Here is a 17528-nt window from a genome sequence, read left to right as displayed (position 1 = left end):
AGCTCATGACTATACGAGCAAAAAATCCTATTACATTCACAGAAAGACAACAAAAGTTGTTTATTTGCGTGTGATCTGCATGTGTAGGCTGTATTAGCTGGGGGAAAGGTTGAGTGTGGAGTGGAGCATTCTTTCCATTACCCAGACCAAATCAATGCACTGAGCTCCCAGCCAGAACGCCACGTCCCCTCCCCCACTCCAGTGGTGACAAGGGGGCCAGTGGAAAGAGCTGACCCAGGCGCAGCACACTGGCCTAATTGCAGTTCTGGCCTCCTGCTTCTTTTCCTGGTGCTGAACAGTGGCTGCCCCAACGCATGTCCTCCCCACAACACAAGTCTATTAGATTGAAAATCCTGTTACTCACCTTTATGTAGTTCCAAACCTAACTTTTTTTTTAAAGTACATGAGACACAGGTTTTGGGCAACAGGAGTAAATGACAGAATTTTAATTTGTGGGTTAACTGCTCAACCCCATTAGTGTCAAAGATCGCAGACGGCCCCAGATTACTGTTGTTCTACAAACTCAGTATCATTAGACAGATTAAAGACTCCAGCTTCGATATTTGAACACTGTTTATGATAAAAACTGGGTTGCAGTGACATTAATTTCTTAATTTACGTCAGGAGTGCATAACCTATCTATAATGAACGATATTGAATGGAATATCACACGCAAAATAATTCTCTCTCGTCTGCTGCGGTTCAGTTGTGTCCACACAGCTCGCAAAGAACAGCTTTTAGCACAGCTCTTAGTTCAGTGCACATATTTGGAGAAATTATGATTTTTAGCTGTCAATCATCTTACGTGACTCAACTCTGCATGACGCTCTGTGTGTGTTTACTTTCTCATTCAGTCTCTGTGAAGACGAACGAACAAATTTTCTAGGCGTAAACGCTAACACGATAACTATGGCATAAGGTTTTGGTGTGATTTTTCATGTGATTTCGGCTATTTTACATAAAAAATGGATGTTTACATAATAACTGCTAACAGGTGTAGCGATTAGCTCCATATAACTTTTTTTTAAGTACAGGAAAGACATAGGCCTACAGGTTTTGTACAACATGAGAATGAGTAAATGGCAGAATTTTAATTTGTGGGTTAACTGCTCTTTAAAAGGACAGTCTACCCAAAAATGAAAATTCTGTCTTCATTTACTCAATGTCATTCCAAACCTGTATGAATACATTTCTTCTGCTGAACACAAAAGCATATATTATTTTGAAGAATGTTGACAACCAAACAGTTTCAGTTCCCATTGACTTCCATTGTATTTTTTGTTTGTTTGTCCAAAGTTAATATTTTTCAAAATATATTTTTTTGTTTTCCACAAAAGAAAGGCATTAATGCCAGTTTGGAATGACATGAGGGTGAGTAATTGGTGATAGAATTTTTATTCTAGGGTGAACTAGCTTTTTAAGTATGTGTTAAATTATAAAACAACAGTAACTGTTTTACACAACAGTTGGAGACATATGGGAAGATGGACACAAATCAAATCTAGTCCAAGAGTAAACTTTTTTCTTTTTTTTTGCATTGGCGACCCTCAATTGACAGTGTAACTTTATCCATGAGGCTTAATGGGGCATCTGGGAAAGCCACCATCCACTTGACCTTGATCTTTGTGTAAAATGGCTTTCTTGGTCATTTTGGGGGCTATATATATATATATGAGAAAAAATATATATTAAAATATATATATATATATATATTAAAATATATATATATATATATATATTAAAATATATATATATATATAAATATATTAAAATATATATATTAAAATATATATATATATATATTAAAATATATATATATATATATATATATTAAAATATATATATATATATATATATATATTAAAATATATATATATATATATATATATATATATATATATTAAAATATATATATATATATATATATATATTAAAATATATATATATATATATATATATATATTAAAATATATATATATATATATATATATATATATATTAAAATATATATATATATATATATATTAAAATATATATATATATATATATATATATATATAAATACCATGCATGCAGAATCCCTCATGAAAACTTTATCAACTTACATGGATTCCACTCCACAATGGAAATAAGCCTTATTTTGGAGATCAGATTCATATTTCTTAAAAGTTGCATTGCTCTTCACATGCATTAAGTAGGGATAATCAAAGAGGCATGATGCTTTTCGGTTGCATTGCTTTTTTTTTGTGTGGAATATATTTGACCTCATATATGACCCATCCACCAAACATACTCTAAAAATTAGCATTTGAGAGAAGTAATCTGTTTAAGAGCTTTAAGTGGAGCACTGAACTGTCATCATACAAAGAGGGCCTGACCGTGGCATTTCATTGTGGTCCTTTCTGAACATTGTTCCAGTGATTGGATTTCACTGATTGTTTCCATATTGTTGTAGAAAAGCCCTCTGAGCCCCTCGACTGTATCTGAGAACAATGATAATACGGGGGTGTTCAGGATAACATCCACTTAAATCTGGATATCTGAACCAAGCAGTGCACCTTATGGATGAAACAATGTACAAAAACATCTTTTTAGCCAAATGTAAAACTTTGAAGAGGATCAAGAACAAAATATGAGAACTCGTGTTATTCTATACAGACTGGGTGGTATTTGAAAAAAAAGCAGAAACTCAAAACAGAGATTGAGATTTAATAAAAAAAACATTGAAAGTTATTATGTCTGCATTCATGCAAAGAAATCGTATTTACATTCATAGCCATTTATTATTATACAAATTCTGGAAAATAAATATTTACAAACCAACAACATCAAGTTGTACAAAAACATTGTTCCGCTCTATGTCCAGTGCAAAAAAAAAACAAAAAAAAAAAAACATTTAGATAGAAATAGCCTGTAAACCATTATTTTTGTTGTATAAATTCCCACTAAATATCTGACACCTTCATAATGTTTACTGACCAACTGAGTTTACTGTTCAACTACCATTCAAATAAACTGCAAAAGGCTTATGGAGGATATTCACATGCCCTTTTTAAATGATGATTGACATGTCCCAAATATTTTTTGCTTTATTAGAATAAAAGGGAAAATAAGCATTGGTCTCCGCTGTCTCTCCTTTAACTTATCTCATAGCAAATGACTTTCAGTGTATACAAAATACGTCCTTTGTTAGAAAAAACATGGTGAATTATCAATTTTATAAGAAAACATTAACATCAATGAATAATAAATATTGCTTGTTAATTATTTCTAACTATTGTCAATTCAGTCTGATAAGGCAAACATTGAAAAAAAATGTTCATCGAAAACTCTTTTTTTTTCTCATTAAAAAAACAAAGTCCACTTAATTTGTGATATACAGTAATAAACCTTTGGTTTAATTCAAACAACTATAAAATATTTGATCTATAGGACAGAACAATGAGCAGAACCTCAAGGTCTTCAGGGGAATCAGTAAAAAGGGTTTTAATACAATAATTCAACTTGAATTCATGAATAATCAAACAAAACAAAAACAAAAAATGTGAATTAATGTTCAGCTTCAAAAGTGGACTTGTCAGAAAGTCAAATCCTCTCTTTGAACAGAAAACAAAGAAACCCAAAGTTCAAGGAATGAGAGTGATCTGTGGGTTCACAGCACTGCGAGGTCATGGCAGGACTTGGAGCGCACTTTCAGGGCCATCTTCTTGTTGTTCTTGGCCACCAGTCGATCCAGGAAGCGTCTGGCCTTCTTGGTGATGCTCTCTTTTCGCTTGTAGACAGACCGTCGGCGCTCATTGATCTCTTTGCTGTCTTGCCGCAGTCGGATCTGCCTCACAATGCCCTCAAAGAGCTCATGAACATTGTGGTGGAGAGAGGCGGAGGTTTCAATGAACTTGCAGTCGAACACCACGGCGCAAGCTCGACCCTCTGCCACAGAACACCAGGGTTGTGTGAAACCATTGGCTTTACACCATAATACTTATTACATTACATCACATCATGGCAGCCCTTAAAGGAATAGTTCACCCAAAAAGGAAAATGATCCTATAATTTACTCACCCTCAAGCCGTTCTAGGTGAATATGACTTTCTTCTTTCAGCCGAACGCAATCAGAGTTATATTAAATAAGATCCTGGCTCTTCCCAGTTTTGTAATGGCATTGATTAGTGCCCGAGTTTTTGAAGCTCCAAAAAGCGCATTCATCCATCATAAAAGTTATCCATACACCCACACTCCAGTGGGTTTATAAGTGCCTGCTTAAGCGAAGCGATGGGTCTTTTAAAGAGCACCTATCATGGAATTTTGAAATTTACCTTTCATGTAGTGTGTAACATTGATCTAAGTGAACAAAAACATCCTGTGATAGCTTGAAATATGACAGTGCACCGTATATATAGTTATTTTCTTTCAAAAGTAAGAGTCGCCTCGGAGTCATTTTTAAGAATCGTTAGAAGACCGAAGCTTTTTCTCTGACTAGATGACGTCAACTTGTCAAGTTATTTGAATACGATACGCCCACTTATTGCGCTCCAAGACGCCAGTGAAAACTAGAAAACATCATGGCCACGAGACGCCAGTGAAAACTAGAAAACATCATGGCGACGAGACGCTGTGTTCTGAAGTGCCACTCAAAAGCAAACTTCTTTCATCTGCCCAAGGATGAGCATTTGAAGACTAAGTGGCTTGAAGACAAACCATACATCGTCGCGATTGTGTGTTTATTAGTCGTCAAATGTATGTTTCGCGAGCTCAGGAAGCTTTTATTATGGACTTCTATTATGGCACTTGGTTCTTCTTCGTCTGTCTGTACCATATATGGACTACATGTGCACAGAGCGCCCTCCGGCTGCCAGGATGAATTGAAAACAACACATAAGAGACTCAATCGCTCATGATTAGGCTATAACTGCCCATTTTGAGGAAGTATTGAATAAAAAATACTCCTCTGTTTAGAAATTTGACACAGACATATGAGAATCTATCAATATGTCTCCTCATCTGCACACTTTTGAACTAAAAGCCCTGAGGGATGTTGATTTGTCGCGAGTCTTCATGAGGAGAATAGAGGAGTTTTTTTATGAATGAGATCAGCTGAGGCTCATATTACAATCAAACGGTACCGACGCAGTTTTCATATTCATAACTCCTGACACATATTAACAAATTACTGTCACTAAAAGACTTTGATGGGCGTTCCGTTTCCGAAAATATCTGCACAGACTATACCAATCACAACTGACTGGGTCATCGGACCAATCAGCGCAGATTAGCGTCACGTAAAGGCGGGGTTTTGAAAAGTGAATCACTAAAGGAATCATTTGAGAATCGCTGTCAAAACAGGTAAAAATAAATGCATATTATAAGAAAACTAAAGTCTTTTTTGTCATTGCATGCATGCAAAACTGTTGTTGGGGACTTCTAAAACAATATTTGGAACATTTTAAATGCCATGATAGGTGCTCTTTAAAGAAAAATAATAATTACAAACTATAATCACTGGGTTCCGGCAATGGCCGTATCACACTCGTTCACTAGAGAGTCAAGTTACGGCAGAAGGGTGACCTTTAACCCGATGTATGACATAGGCATAGCGTAAGATTAGGTGAGAACTGACAAATGCGGAAGCACAGAGGATAGAGCATAACCAAACGTCAGTCAAGAATTATACGTCTAAAATGTAAGGCTGCCCTCAACTATAGTAGTCGTTCATTTAAAGGCCCACTGAAGTGCCTTGAAACGCGCAGCATTTCCCATGAAACAGGAAGACAGGGCGGGCCATTTCAAGCAGCTCCCATTTTTTAAAACATCCAATAGCATTTTGTTTATAACACAGTTTGACTAGAGCCTTTCAGTTCGGAAAAGCCGCAGTTTCCGCCTAATCTCGAACCGTTTCTCATCATAATCTCCTCCACATCGCTTTGAAATACAGCATTCTGTGCAGAATTCAAATGGGACTGATATGTATTCTGGTCCGCGCTGACTCGTGCATGTGATCCGCTCGGAGCTCTCGTGTCTCTGGACGTAATGATTATGAGTCGTGAAAAAACAGAAGGAGACTCTCTGAACATTTTTAATAATTTATTGATCATGTTTTCTGTGTTTTCTGCTGCAAAGGTTAAATCGACCATGCTGACTCGTCATCTCCGCAGTGGACGCGCCTATGTACTTTTTGTACAGATTACATAATCTGAGAATATTGTTTTCCATTTGAATTGGTTAACCATCGCTTGACATTTCAAGATTTATATAGATATATTTTTCATGTCTGTGAGGCAAGTATACGCTGAGTTTCGGTTCATTTTTATAACGTTCTCAAGTTCACTGAGGCCGAGACAGCAGAAAGCGCATCCTGTTTGTTTTCTTTATTTTATTGCGACTAACAGACGAGTACAATTTTGGTCGACCAAGCCTCTTGTAGTCGACTAACGGTTAGCCGACTAATAGGGGGCAGCCCTACTAAAATGAGAAGTTCTTCAGTCCCGACGTATGACGTACCCCCTATATCAGCATTTATTAACCCACTGCAGTCGATATAAGAGAAGAGGAGCTACATCATGCGTCGGGTCAAAGGTCACCCTTCTGCCGGAACTCAAATCTCTGTTGCCGGAAGCCAGTAATTATAGTTTATAAAGTTAAAAAATTGACATTTTTTCTTACAAATACCCATCACTTCGCTTCAGAAGGCATTTATTAACCCACTGAAGTCATATAGATTACGTTTATGATGGATGAATGCGCTGAATGGAGCTTCAAAAACTCTGGCACTATTCAATACCATTACAAAGCTGGGAAGAGCCAGGATATTATTTAATATAACTTTGGTTGTGTCTGGCTAAAAGAAGAACGTCATATACAGATAGGATGGCTTGAGAGTAAGTCAATTATGAGATAATTTTCATTTTTGGATGAACTATTCCTTTAAGGCTTATGCATCTGCAGCGTCAAACAATTGTGCTTCAGGGGTTACACTATAGCTGCATTTACATGGATCCTAATAATCCGTTGTGTAATTGGACTAGTTGCACAGTCGGAATAGAAAAGTTACATGGAGCCACGTCAATTGGAATGAATTGGCCAAATCCGATTGAAATTTAATTTGGATTGTAAGGGGTGGTTTAAACCATTGTTAATCTGTTCGATTGGATATGTAAACACTTGATCGGATTGAAAACCAAAACTGGAAAGTTCTGCGCATGTGCAATGCCGTAGAAATGGCTTAATGAGGTATGATGTCACGTCATTCTAAAATTCACATTCTACTTATCGTCTGTGAAGTTCTGCAGGAAAATGTTGTACCAGCAGTCCTTGCTTCGGACTCTCATCCACACACGCTTTTGTTTTGGCCTTGGCAAGTGGCGTTTTTACTGCTTAATAAATATAAGCAGCACGGCACAAAGCTTCATGTGCTCGTCGTCTCCTAATCAGGACCCGAAATAGATAAATATTAAGTCTGCATTTTAAAACAAAGAAAAGAAGCGATAGCAGGATAATGGTTAGTATGCGCCAACAGCGGGAAACTCTGTATATTTGTGCAATGTGCGCATGTCAAAAAATCAAATCCAATTTGAAGCTTGTGACATATAAACGCACACCCAATCACTTTGTTTAGTGTTCATGTAAACACTATGATTTCATTCCGATTGAAACAAAAAGTGTCCATGTAAACGTAGCTACTGTGACAAACACTACCATTCAAAAGTTTGGGGTTGGTAAGACTTTTGATGTTTTTGAAGAACAAAAAAATCTTATGATCACCAAGGCTACATACATCAAAATACATTAAAACAGTATTATTGTGAAATATTGCAAATGTAAAATAACTGATTTCTGTTTTTATATATTTTATAATGTAATTTATTCCTGTAATAGCAAAGATGATCCTTCAGAAATCATTCTAATATTCTGATTTGGTGCATATTAGATGTATTTTATTTCAAAATTCTTTGATGAATAGAAAGTTCAAATGAACTTATTTTAAATAGAATGGTAGAAATATTTTGTTACATTATAAATGTCACTTTTGATGGATTTAATGCATCCTTGCTGAATAGTAGCATTCATTTACCCAACAACAACAACAAAAAACCCAGAACCCAAACTTTGGTAGTGCATAACATCCCACTATGATGTGTCTGTGTAATGCTACAAATCCAAACAGTTCTCACCTTCCACTGCCACCTCTCGAGAGCGCACTAAGTCACTTTTGTTGCCCACAAGGATGATGGGAATGTTTTCAGCCTGCCGGATGCGCCGCAGCTGGATTCGTAACTCCGATGCGCTCTCGAAGCTGTTGCGGTCGGTGATGGAGTAAACAATGATGTAAGCATTGCCCACCTGCATGCAGTAATCCTGCACCCACTTCTCATCTTCCTCCTAAGGGATCAAAAAAGTTGAACACTTTAAAAGGATAGTAGAATAAAACTGTCATTATTTTCTCACCCTCATGTGGTTCCAAACCTGTAACTTTTTATAAATGTTTTTTTTTACTGGTAATTTTTTCAATACAATGACAATGAATGGAGGCTTTCAATCTTATAATAGCGTATAGTAAAAGTGGTCCATACAACAATATATGCCATATTATTTCAAGTCTTCTGAAGCTGCATTACCATTCAAAACTTTGGTTAGATTTTTTTAAAATTAATATCAAGGACACATTAAACTGATCAAACAGTTATAATGTTACAAAAGTGTCATATTTTAAATAAATGCAGTTCATTTTAACTTTCTATGAATCAAATCAAAATGTAACGGAGTCTCCACAAAAAAATATAAAGCAGCACAACTGATTTCTGAAGGATCATGTCAGGGGCGCCGCTAGCAATTTTGGGCCCTATGAAAGAATATGCTGTTGGGCCCCCTACTGCACCAATCTAGCTATCCAAAATCTCTGTCTGCAATTTGATAATACTGACCAATTAAGCACTGCTCACTCAACCCAAAATGCCCCAATTGGCTGATGAAACATTGATTAAAATTAAGATACAATTTATAAAAAAACTAAACTTAATGAAGTGGTCACAGTCATCTCTGACCCACTCCATGTCTCCTGGCATTGCGCATCTTATGATGTGTCCTTTCTCACTCATGCTGTTCACTTTTCTTAATCAACATAGATCGGCATACAAATAACATTATAATATTTAAACATAAATATAAAACTAAATACCTTTTCTTAATGGCTACAACAATTATAGTAGCCTACAGTACAGAGAAATGTCATGTCGGAGTGGGATTTGAGCAAATGTCATTTTACCCGTGAGCATGAGCGTATAATGCATAAATAAGCCATAATTTTGTTATATTTGTAACTCTTTGGTAGGTTATACATTTATAATTTCTATTACATTACTACTAGTACTGTTACTACTAATAAAACCAATCTTTGGGGGCCCAAAAAGTGTGTGGGCCCTTAGAATCATCCTAACTTTCCCCCCCTAGCGGCGCCCCTGGATCATGTGACACTGAAGACTGGAGTAATGATGCTGAAAATTCAGCTTTGCCATCTCAGGAATAAATTACATTTTAAAATAAATTCAAATAGAAAACTTATTTCAAATTGTAGTAATATTTTGAATTAATATTATGGTTTTAACTGATATTATCAATCCAATAATTTCAGCCTTAGTCAGCATAAAATTGTTTAAAAAACAAACCAAAAAATGGTAGTGTTAACACAATCAACTTTAATGGACTTAAAATTATAGCTGGAGCACTATAATGTTTTAAAGGGGTCTTCGGATGCCCATTTTGTCCATCAAGTTGGTATGATTATTTAGGGTCTTCATGTAAAGTCTGTAACATACTTTGGTTAAAATTCCTCAATGTTTGCTCTGTTCACAGAGACCTGTTTTGGGGCATGTCTCATTAAATGATAATCCCTCTCTTCCGTGGGGCATGTAGACACGTGAAGTGCTGCCTTAGCTTAATTATTGAGAGTGTTTAGGCTTTTTAAGGATTAAAAAAAAAGGAGCAAATGGATTTTTATCATTGTAGGGTGGTTGTGTCCACACACTGCAAAGACACATTTATATGCAAACACCATATAAAAGTGAATTTTGCATCCGATGACCCCTTTAATGTTGCTTTTTGTTGTCATTTCGGATCTCCACAATCCCAGTCCTCATTCATCTTCATTCTATTGAAAGAAAGTCATAGAGGTTTGGAATGACATGAGGGTGATAAACAATGTCAGTTTTCATTTTAGGATGAACTATCCCTTCAAACACTTGTGCATGATGTACTGAGGGATAAACAACAAACAATTCAAAGCTTTGTGTCGAGAAAATGCTGTGGATTGTAACATTTACAGAATTATTATCTCTGTAAACAATTCTTGAGTCCAGCAAAGCCGAGTTGCCAGACAGAGCTCACAGAGGAGAGTCATCGATAGCGGTGTAATTAGGCCCTAGAGCGATCAGTGTACTTGGCTGTGTGGTCAGCAGCAGGGGCCGGCTGTATGATGCTTGCTCACTTCAGGCCATCGCTCAATGGAGTTTAGCCACTGGCAGTGAGAGGCCATGTTTTTTCCGCAGCATTGCACAATGGGCATTGTAGCCCTGTATGTGAGACTTGTGTCTACAAAGCAAAGACTCAAAGCTGACACATGCAACCCCCTGAAGATGAAATGCCTTCAGATTTTCCTTATTTTAAATCTGATAAGTCATCGAGTATGTGGTCTATTATGTATGAAGTTTGCGTACCTGTTTTTCGGTTTCCCACGTGTCCATCACGACTAGGGTTGTCTCCTCCCCATCCACCGTAAGGCTTCTCTCATATGTATCCTCTATAGAAACATGCAAAACTGTATTTTCAGTCTGTTTAGCACATAAACTAACTTCCAAAATATCATTGACATTAATTTGACATCCAAAACGGCATTGGCAACTAGGGATAGACGCTAACAACAACTAGGTCAAGGTCTCAATTGTTAACATTATTCAATGCATTAGCTAACATGAACTAACAATGAGCAATATATATATATTTTTTAAAGCACTTATTAATCTTTGTTAATGTGAGTTATTAATAAGACCTTATTGTAAAGTGTTACAAAAATATAATTGTTCATTGTTCATGTTAGTTCAAAGCCCATTAACTAATGTTAACAAATACAACTTCTGATTTTAATAATGTATTAGTAAATGTTAACTAAGGTTAAGGTTAATAAATGCTGCAGATGTATTTTTAATTCTTAGTTCACATTAACTAATGCGGTTAACAAATCAGAAATTAAACAAATTAATTAGGGCTGCGCAATATATCGAAATGATTGAAATATCGCAAATGTTCATATCGCGATATGCATATCGCAATGGCACGCATTATCTGAATGATTTTAATATGCTACTTCAACATTGTGAAAAGTGTACGTTTTAGGGCGACGCATATAGCAGAGACTAGACTGGGCACACGACTGTTACTTATGTGATGACTTGCTTGACATTAAAAAGAGTTATTAAATTCAATAACTTGTGAAAAACAACTCCTTGCAGTCTCGCGCTGTCTGACACACACACCGAAACATGCGCACAAGCCGACTCTCTGAAAGCGTGTGATCCCTTCAGTTCTGTTTCGTGTCTTGTTACACACTCAAACTGTCAATTACGCACACAGTTATGTCAAAATGGCTGTCTTGATGAGTATTCATGTAAACACAGTCGGTTATGCTTTAAGTGAACAATATCAGTTGGGTAAATAAACCGAATGCGTGTCAATAGGTCTTAAAGTGACAGCCTGCTAATACAGTAAACCTGCTGCTGTCTGTCAAGCAATGACTGCTGTTTTTAGTTCTTATTTTTAATAACAAAGATAAATTAAAATAACAAAAATAATCGTCCACCCCTAGTTCAGGTGTCTTTGTTTACTTAGATGTTCTTGATGTTAAGTTTTAGGTTGAGCAAAGAGTTTTTGGTATTTAAATATTGGCATTACATTTTTGTTTACATTGATGTTAAAATTATATTGTCAGATTTGTGACATTAATTCTGTATTCTGTCATTCTGTAATAAAAACACTACTGGTCACTTTCAGAAGTTGTAGCGATGCTTTCTTTTCCCAGAAAGAATGTGAAACACATAAACGGTATCATTCTCATTTCTTAAACAATTTTTTAAATATCATTTAAATAGATTTCACACACTTAAAGCAATATCGTATCGCATATTGAATATCGCATTATTTAACAAGGTATTGCACATCGCATTTTTCTTCAATTACGCACAGCCCTAAAATGTATCACGTAACCATGATTTTTTTTTTTTTTTTTACTAAAAACTACTTTAAAACTCACACATACAACTAATTGAATACATATCTTTTCTATGACAGGCATGTTTTTTTTATTTTATTTCTACATAAAAAAAAATGTCTGGACATTAAGTCAAAAATGGGTGATACAACAATCCTGATTTAATAATAATGAACAGGCTTATTAAAAGGGTTCAAATGCATATTAATATTTGAAAAAATTCTGGCCACAAATCAAAGATGTGATCCAACCAACATACAGAAAAAAATATAACAAGAAATATCATAGAGAGCTTTCCTGAAGACACTTATGACTGCATGTCAATGTCAATAAGCCTCATATCAGACAGTATTTACTTTTTATGACAAGATATGATTAGTTCAGGTTGTAAAAATGCCATGTGGTGCGACTTCCCAAAAACTTTAATATTTCATTTTGTACACAAGGTAAAAGGAAAATTTTATTTATTTAAAAATAGTATCATGGACACTTAAAAAAAAAAAAAAAAAAAAAAAACAATTTGCTGGCATTAATGTAATTGAATGGTGCTTTGTTATAATCACAAGCGTGAAAAATGCATGCAAAGTGGAATGGTGGAAAAATCACCGAGCCGTGTCTGATAAACTGATCGCATAGCTAGTTTGACAAGAAGATAAAACACACTTTGCTCCAGTCTAGGTTGATAAAGACCTTGTCTCATTTTTCCACTTTAAATCTACTGTCACTTTCGAGACCTCTACAAGATGTATAGCACTTAGCCATGGCTTGGAACATTTGAATTCACGGTAAAGAATAACAGTGTCCTTACTCAACTTCAAGGTCTCAAAACTTCATGTCAGTTAACATCTAAATGTTAAGGCCAAATCTAAAATGTAATCCAGACATGCCCTACAGAAAAAGATGTCCTCAACCGCCAAAGGCCAATGCACATTTCATCCTTATATATGATAACACTGTGCTAACAAAGGTGTATGCTAGTGCAATGCAATTACAAAGCATTAAAACAACATCAACGAAAGCCAGTTAAGATAGAACCAAAGAGATTATATAGAAGCTTTTATACAAGCCAGTGGGATAGAAATCTGACAGTAACATCTTACTTTGTAATGCCTTCTTATAAACAATAATAGATTAACAGAGCATAATATATTCAAAGGTGTTTGGTCAGTAATGTAAAAAAAAAAAGAGAAATGAATACTATTGAGGACACATTCAATTGATCAAAAGTGACAGTAAAGATTTATAATGTCACAAAGGATCTCTGTTTCATATAAATGCTGTTCTTTTAAACTTTCTGTTCATTAATGAATCCTGTAAATTATTCCATTTTTTTAAAAATAATAATATAATAATAGCAAATCATCATGTTTTCTGAAGGATTGTGTGACACTGAAGACTGGAGTAATGATGCTGAAAATTCAGCATTACCATCACAGAAATAAATAGCATTTTAAGAAGTACTAAAACAGAAACAAGCTCTTTTGAATTGTAATAATATTTCACTGCACCCTTGGTGAGCATAAGAGATCATTGATTTTCATGTATTAATAACATGCAAAAACTTTTCTTTAGGGTCATGCAGAAGAGTATCTCCAGTGATACAAGAACCGATATATACACATCTGCCTGTCAATGAGATGATTATTTACAGGATGATGTTCTGCTCAGGTCAAAACAACCACGACACAAAGGGTCATAGACAAAAAAACAACATGTAGGTCAACAGATCACCACGCACAGACACACATCTAATGCATTTTGCATTGCTCAATGAATTAGGGAGACATAAATGTGTGTGCTGAATATCAAAGTCGTAACTGTTAGTTTTTTTACAAAGGTCTCTGATGGACCAGTTTTGTGTCAGTCAAATTGGATTGTCCCACACCCTTGGGACACCAAGAGATGGACAGGACTGAAAAAGTGGGACAGACAACACAGCGGCGCTGACTTTAAATCAGTCGTGTGTTGTACCGTTATAAGCAATGCACATATTCCAGCAAATTAAAGTGAACTTATTCTATATTTATAGTTAAAAGTGTAACATTCACACCACGTTTGCGCTTAGAGGCATAAAACATGCAGCAATGCTCTAGACAACAGCGGCTAAACAAATCAATGTACTGTATGTACTGTTTGCCCTGACTGATGTATTAATCAATATCGTCATACAATTAATGTTTCAGGATCAATCGTGACGCGTGACAATTTGAGAGTGCAATCAATAAGGCAGACCTGACAGTTTAGTCAAGGTTATTTTAGGTGCTGAAATGCCATTTACAGTAGTGTGTCAATGCTATATTTATGGTTAAACAATAACAATTGATGAATCGAAGGAATTGAACTGTACCTAATTAATCAACTATACTGATTTCATATGTAGACATGAACAAAAACCATAATATATTTTGTATTTTATACCTTCAATGTGTTTGTGGGCATCCTTCTCTTGTATTCCAGCAAAAATGTTGGCAAGGCTTGATTTCCCCACGCCGTGATCCCCCAACAAAACCACGCGATAAAGACACTCGGCTCCAGAGCTGTCCGACTCCGAGTCCGAAGACCAGTTGGCCCGTGAGTGGATGCTCTTGTCTCCTGGGTGGTAAGAGGCTGACTGGGCGAGTGGAGGATGATACGGGTCAGCCAAGGGGTCTCTATCTCCCCGGCTCGCTTGACGAGAGGAGGGGATGGGAGTGCTTGCTCTTCTCCTCAGTGGTTCCTTTCCCTCTTTCTGTGTGTTGAGTGTCATCTTATAAACATAGGTAGGCCTATGCCTGAACAACAAAAAGTGACATTATGATGGGAAAATAAACAGTCTGAGCATAGTTTGTTAGAGTTACCCTGTAGTAATACTAGAATAATCTTGATTCACTGCATATGCATTATAGACCACCATACTGAGAGGTAACTCATTAATAACTTTTAACTAGTAGTGTTGAAGATACCCAGGCTAGTTGTCACACTTTTTACTTACTGGTTTTATTTTTTTAAAGTCATAGAATTTCAGTCTTCCTATAAACTGACTTCATAAAATTAAATAGCAGATATATCATCCTGAGGACATTTATTTCCTCACTAGGAACAATTTTAGTTTAAGTTTAGTTTAATTATCATAATTAAGTAAACTAAGTGTTTTAAACCAACATGCCAAACCACTGACAGCAAAAACAAGCAATTGGACTTTTGACTCTAAACATTATAGTTACTGAAATCCTTGTGACAACTAGCCCCGCGGTGTCCTCTGTATCATGCAGTTTACTATATGCATTAATAAACACAACAACTCAACAAATCAGACATATTCCAACAAAAACATCGTAAAGTGTACTCACAACCATGTCAGTAAAAGAATGTTTTAAAGCATATAGGTTCACATCAATCCACAGAATGAAGTTCAAAGTGAATCAATCAGTTTGCGCGCAGTGGAGTTTGAGGCACCGGTTGCAGAGAAACGCTACACCGCTGCAGTCATGGCAACAGCCCGCCGAGTTCCACAACGGTTTTAAAAATTTAAGAGCGGAATGAAGCAATTCTCTCATTCTCTCGCGCTGTCTGTCACAGCCTCATCACCCGCGGCGCGCGGAATGGAACGCTCGTGCGCTCGGAAAAACATCTGCGAGTTCACATCTATGACCTTTCACTCACCTTTCTCTCACCACACGCAAGTTTTAGGAGTCCTAAGCGCGACTTCTCAGTTCATCCTTCCACTTGGAGACTTGGAGCGTCAGCCCTCAGCGCCGGATCGGTGTGAAGTTGCATGTATCGTGTCTTTGTGATTAAACACAGGTGGACTCCTGTTGCCAACTCAACTCGAGCTCAGAGCGCGCGGAGCGGAGAAACGTGCTTTCTGTTTATATTACTCACATGATCCATAAACATAGCTCAACAAATGGGCCCTCGACTGTAAGTCTCGTGGGTCCTCGCTGAGCGTCTTTCAACATCATCCAGGGCCACGAAATGTTATAATGTGCCTTTTTAGCACCGTCCCACTCCATCTCCATGACGTCGATGTTCTGTCATTTCCTGCTTAAAGCCGAGCTGAGATATCATAAGTTATCAGAAGGTTCTCATTAGTTCAATTGCTTTGATGTAAAAAGCATCTTGATTTAATGTCATCACTGGGAAGTCATGCAACGTGAAACCACACACATTGCATTTATTTTTCTTAGGAGACAAACATCCACAGCTGTTTCTTTTCTTGGTGCTTATGCAATTGGATAATGAATGTTGTAATTTTATTGCATCTATTTTGTATTTTTGTTTTTGTTCCTAAAACAAGTTGTATTTATTAGAAAAAGCATTCCAGCACTGGATACACAAGTCCTGAATCCTCGCAACAGTGAAATAGAAGGTTTATCCCCTGCTTAGATCACACTGTTGTTGTTTTTTACCAGGAATTTTTAATTCTCTGTGGCTTAGCTGAATCTTTTCCAACTGAAACAACAAAAGTAATCAAACCAGTCGCCCGTACACTGGGGTGCTGAAATCCACAACTGTTTACAGAGCAAGCCTTGTTCCCACACTTTGGTCAATTACATCAATGTCACAAAACTACTGTTTAAAGGTTTGCAAAATGGCTTTGAAATGCTCCATTTGCAAGATACATAGTCCTATATAGTGCTCCTAAATGAAGCACTCACATACTTTGAGGATTGACACTTTAAAGTGTCATTAACTGCAATAACATTTGCTTGCTGACTGGTACTTAACTCCAACATCATGTTCCCAGACATGGGAAGCAACAGGGACGAATACAATGAGCATCTTCTGCAGAAATTCAGGCTGCAATTGCTGATTTATGCGCTTGGCAAACAATACAAAATAATTTGACTTTATTTCGATTGTCCACTTTAGACATTCTCAATTTGCAACTACATGTCAACTAACTCTCATTAGAGTATCGGACTGTCATTTTTTTTGTAAATGTAAGACTTTGCCATAAACCGTTCAAAAGTTTGGTTTCAGTAAGATATATAAAAAATAAATGTATACTTTTATCCAGCAAGCATGCATTCAATTGATCAATAGTGATAGTAAAGAAATGCATAATGTTAAAAAGATTTCTATTGCAAATAAATGCACAACAGTTTTCAACTTTGATAATAATAAGAAATATTTCTTTAGTTCTAAATCGGAATATTAGAATGATTTCTGAAGGATCATGTGACACTGAAGACTGGAGTAATGATGCAAAAAATTCAGCTTTGCATCACCGGAATACAGTAAGTTACATTTTAAAATTAAATTAGAAAACTTATTAGAAAATGATTGTTTTCAC

At 36.1% G+C, this 17528-nt stretch overlaps 1 protein-coding gene across 2 annotated transcripts; it reads right to left on the bottom strand.

Annotated features, from left to right (window-relative positions):
* Positions 1 to 2690: 2690 nt before the first annotated feature.
* On the bottom strand, positions 2691 to 16370 carry rem1 (RAS (RAD and GEM)-like GTP-binding 1). 2 transcript variants are annotated; one of them, XM_079844934.1, is made up of 5 exons: positions 15896 to 16370; positions 14672 to 15024; positions 10707 to 10789; positions 8169 to 8376; positions 2691 to 3930 (listed from the first exon to the last, which is right to left on the bottom strand). In XM_079844934.1, the coding sequence occupies exons 2-5, from the start codon at positions 14997 to 14999 to the stop codon at positions 3653 to 3655; spliced, it is 897 nt and encodes a 298-aa protein (XP_079701060.1). In that variant the 5' UTR covers positions 15000 to 15024; positions 15896 to 16370; the 3' UTR covers positions 2691 to 3652. The 2 variants fall into 2 exon arrangements, with proteins under 2 accessions (XP_079701060.1, XP_079701061.1); XM_079844935.1 differs by having other exon boundaries at positions 14672 to 15018; positions 15896 to 16265.
* Positions 16371 to 17528: the final 1158 nt, after the last annotated feature.

The sequence above is a fragment of the Gobio gobio genome, assembly GCF_949357685.1.
Source record: "Gobio gobio genome assembly, chromosome: 19".
NCBI lineage: Eukaryota > Metazoa > Chordata > Actinopteri > Cypriniformes > Gobionidae > Gobio > Gobio gobio.
This window is presented reverse-complemented; position numbering and strand designations above follow the sequence as displayed.